The following is a 4,210-nucleotide window of genomic DNA, read 5'->3' as shown; positions in this document are numbered from 1 at the left end:
TATTGATTATTATATACAATCAATTGAATAAAAATGTAATATCGAAGTATTATAATAAGTAAATAATACTAAATGACATTAGATTTAAATAGATAGAGAAAATAACAATAAAATATAAAAATAATACTAAAAAAAGAAGAGATAGAAAAAAACAGAGAATTTTAATAAAGATAAAATTATCAACTTGGATATTTTGGATACATAAATGACAATATATTTATATAGATAGAGAAAATAATAATAATAACTTTTTGAGGATAAATCTTATAAAAATGAAAAAATGAGAAATATATAATTAAAAATAAAAAAACACAATGATGTAAATCACTATTTATGGTTTGATGAAATTTTTTGTTTTAAAAACAGTTTTCGAAAAAAGTAAAGAAAAAAAATTAAACAAATATAAACAAACAATTTTTATTTATTTTTTAAGAAAAAAATGAAAAATAAAAAATTTAATCGAAAACAAACAATACCTTAGTTATTTAGGCTTAATCCTATTAAAAGAAAACTTTGAGAAAACAATTTGTTTTGGTTTTAAGGCACATAAAAACCTTTCTGATCCATCATTTTCTACACTTACCAAAAAAACAGGAAGGACAAATTATTAGGCTTAAATTCAGCGATTAGGCTTATCATAAGTGTAAATATTTGCTATTAATATCTGTTGTACTAATTTAGAAGTTTACCATGATTAGGAGTTTACCTTCTTTAAGAATCTGTTGTATATAAGTTAAGCAGAAAAAGGAATAAAGGCAGAAACCTTTTCTCCCATTCTTTCTCTGTTCTTTCATGGTATCAGAGCAATGGCAAAAGAAGGGGAAAAGATCTCAAAGCCTTACTTTCTCAATTCGAATGACAATCCTGGTAATATAATTACTCAGGTTCAATTGAGAGGAGAAAACTATGATGAATGGGCACGGGCCATGCGAACTGCACTTCGTGCCAAGAAGAAATATGGATTTGTTGATGGAACGATTACACAACCAGCTGAGAATGCCCCTGAAATCGAAGACTGGTGGACAGTTAATTCGATGTTGGTTTCTTGGGTGTTTAATACTATTGAACCCAAACTTCGATCAACCATCTCACACATGGAGATTGTGAAAGATCTGTGGGATGATATCAAGGAGAGGTTTTCAATTGGAAATGGGCCACGAGTGCAACAGTTGAGATCAGATTTAGCAAACTGTAAACAGAATGGGCAGGCCATTGTGACTTATTATGGTCAGCTCAAACTGATCTGGGATGAATTGAATAATTATGACAAGATACCGGTATGTAATTGTGCAGGATGTGAGTGCAATCTGACGATTCTCTTGGAAAGAAAACGAGAAGAAGAAAGGGTGCATCAGTTCTTGATGGGACTGGATGAAGAAGGTTATGGTGTGGTGAGATCAAATATTCTTAGCACTGAACCCTTGCCGAATTTGAATCGAGCTTATTCTATGATCGTGCAACAAGAAAAAAATGAGAACAGTGACTCGTATAAAGGAAGAAAGAGGGAATCCAGTAAGCTTTGCCATGCGAGTGGGGAATCGAAATTCAAGGGGGGAAGCAAAAGATAGAAACATGGTTTGCACAAATTGCAAACGTGAAGGACATGATGCAGAGACCTGTTTTCAACTGATTGGGTACCCAGAATGGTGGGGCAATAGACCAAGAACAAATGGTGCTGGAAGAGGAAGTGGATGTAAACGCGGAGTCACCGGAGGATATGATAAAGGGGGGATTGCTCGGTCAAATGCAGCTCAAATGATTGGTGGGGCAGATAGAGGACTGAATGAAGAACAATGGGCATCTTTGATGGAAATGCTGAATGCTAATAAAATTAGTACTAATGAGAGGTTGATGGGTAAGAAAACTCAATTAATTTGGATCATTGATTCAGGAGCTTCCCATCATATGACTAGTGTGTATTCATGCATGAGAAATGTACGAGACATTATTCCATGCCCGGTGGGGCTGCTAGATGGAGAGGAGATTATGGCGTTGAAAGCAGGGACTATTTATCTTGGAGAAAGATTAATATTGCAGAATGTCCTTTTTGTGCCAAAGCTGAAATGCAATTTGATATCTGTCTCTCAACTTCTTAGAGATTCAGCTTTGATGATTATATTCACTGACAAATTTTGTGTTCTACAGGACTAAAATTCGAGGAAGGTGATTGGAGCGGGTGAGCAACGTGAGGGGCTTTATTTTCTTACGGAAGCAGCTCCTGTTCCAGCCTGCAAGATGAAAGCCTGCAAGATAAGTGGAGTTAATTCTTTTCAGCTTTGGCATAGGAGAATGGGACATCCTTCTTCTAAAGTCTTAGGATTGATTCCTGAAGTAGTGCATAAGAATGAAAATAATAATCATGTTTGTGATGTTTGTTTTAGAGCTAAGCAAACAAGAGAAATATTTTCTTCTAGTGAGAATAAAGCCAAAGAATGTTTTGATTTAATTCATTGTGATTTATGGGGACCCTATAGAGTTCCAGCTTCTTGTGGAGCAAAATATTTTTTGACCATAGTGGACGATTGCTCTCGTGCTGTATGGATATATTTGTTGAATGAAAAAATTGAAGTAGGTTCTGTTCTTAAGAAATTCATGGCAATGATTCAAAGGCAATTTCAAAAATATGTCAAAATTGTGCGTAGTGACAATGGTAGTGAGTTTGTGTGTCTGAAAGAATATTTTGCTGAAACTGGGATCATACATCAAACTTCATGTGTTGGGACTCCTCAACAGAATGGGAGAGTGGAAAGAAAACATCGCCATATCCTGAATGTGGCACGAGCATTGCGATTTCAAGCAAATTTACCACTTGAATTCTGGGGTGAATGTATTCTCACAGCGGGTTATTTAATCAATAGAACTCCATCTAAGTTATTGAATGGTAAAAGTCCTTATAAAGTTTTATTTGGACAAGAGCCATCTTATCAGAGTATTCGAATATTTGGATTTTTGTGTTATAGTCACAATTTGAATCGAGACAAGGACAAGTTTGCTAGCAGAAGTCGAAAATGTATCTTTGTTGGGTATCCATTTGATAAGAAAGGTTGGAAATTATATGACTTAGATACTAAAGAATATTTTATTTCTCGTGATGTGGTGTTTGTTGAAACTGAATTTCCGTTTGCTGATGGGCAAGTTACTAATGATGATTCAAATGATTATAGAGCACATGATTGGAGCGCTGGTATTGAGGTGCACTGTGATGATGAGGAGAACAACATTGCAGGTGGTAGTATTGAAGTAGGAAATACAGAAAATGATGTTGTCGAGGAAAATAATGTAGAGGAATCTCTTGGACGAGGACGACGAGCTAAAGTGCCGTCCATTCGATTGAAAGACTATGTGACTCATATGGTTAAAACAAGTCCCTCTGTTTGCTCACCACTTCACTTGCATTCCTCAGGTACTGTCTATCCTATAGCAAATTATGTCAGTTATGATAAATTATCTTCGTCGCATCGAGTTTTTTTGGCAAGTGTTAGTGCAGGACATGAACCAACTACATATGCAGAAGCGGCAAAGAAAGATTGTTGGAGAGATGCAATGCGTAAAGAAATTCAAGCTCTTGAGGATAATGGCACTTGGATCGTGGTTGATCTACCACCTGGGAAGAAAGCCATTGGAAGCAAATGGGTTTATAAGATAAAATATCATTCCGACGGCAGTATTGAACGTTACAAGGCGAGATTGGTGATCCTTGGCAATCATCAAGTTGAAGGAATCGATTATCATGAGACTTTTGCACCCACAGTCAAGATGGTTACAGTACGCACTTTTCTTGCGGTTGCAACTGCCAAGAACTGGAAGCTATATCAAATGGATGTTCAAAATGCATTTTTGCATGGTGATTTGAATGAAGAAGTGTACATGAAAATGCCTCCTGGTTTCACTTCCAGTTCCTCCGAGAAGGTGTGTAAATTACAAAAGTCCTTATACGGTTTGCGTCAAGCACCTAGGTGTTGGTTTGCAAAGCTGGCAGATTCTTTGATAAAGTTTGGTTTTCAACAATCAAGCTTTGATCACTCTCTCTTTACTTTTCGAGAAGGAATGGGTCAAATGCATATACTGGTTTATGTTGATGATCTTATTATTTCGAGGAATGATGATGTGATGGTTCACCGATTTAAGGATTATTTAAATCACTGCTTTCATATGAAAGACTTGGGCACGTTGAAGTATTTTCTGGGTATTGAGGTGGCTCGAAATTCTG

General features: G+C 35.9%; 1 protein-coding gene across 1 annotated transcript; it reads left to right on the top strand.

The window, feature by feature from the left end:
- Window positions 1-806: 806 nt before the first annotated feature.
- On the top strand, window positions 807-1,375 carry LOC149492689 (uncharacterized). Its single transcript, XM_089715916.1, has 2 exons — window positions 807-1,277; window positions 1,328-1,375. The coding sequence occupies exons 1-2, from the start codon at window positions 807-809 to the stop codon at window positions 1,373-1,375; spliced, it is 519 nt and encodes a 172-aa protein (XP_089572042.1).
- The last annotated feature ends 2,835 nt before the right edge of the window (window positions 1,376-4,210 follow it).

The sequence above is a fragment of the Jatropha curcas genome, chromosome 11, assembly GCF_041381405.1.
Source record: "Jatropha curcas cultivar XTBG-Jc1 chromosome 11, XTBG_Jcur_1.0, whole genome shotgun sequence".
Taxonomy (NCBI): Eukaryota; Viridiplantae; Streptophyta; class Magnoliopsida; order Malpighiales; family Euphorbiaceae; genus Jatropha; species Jatropha curcas.
The sequence above is the reverse complement of the archived record's forward strand: the minus strand, read 5'-3'. Positions and strand labels throughout refer to the sequence as shown.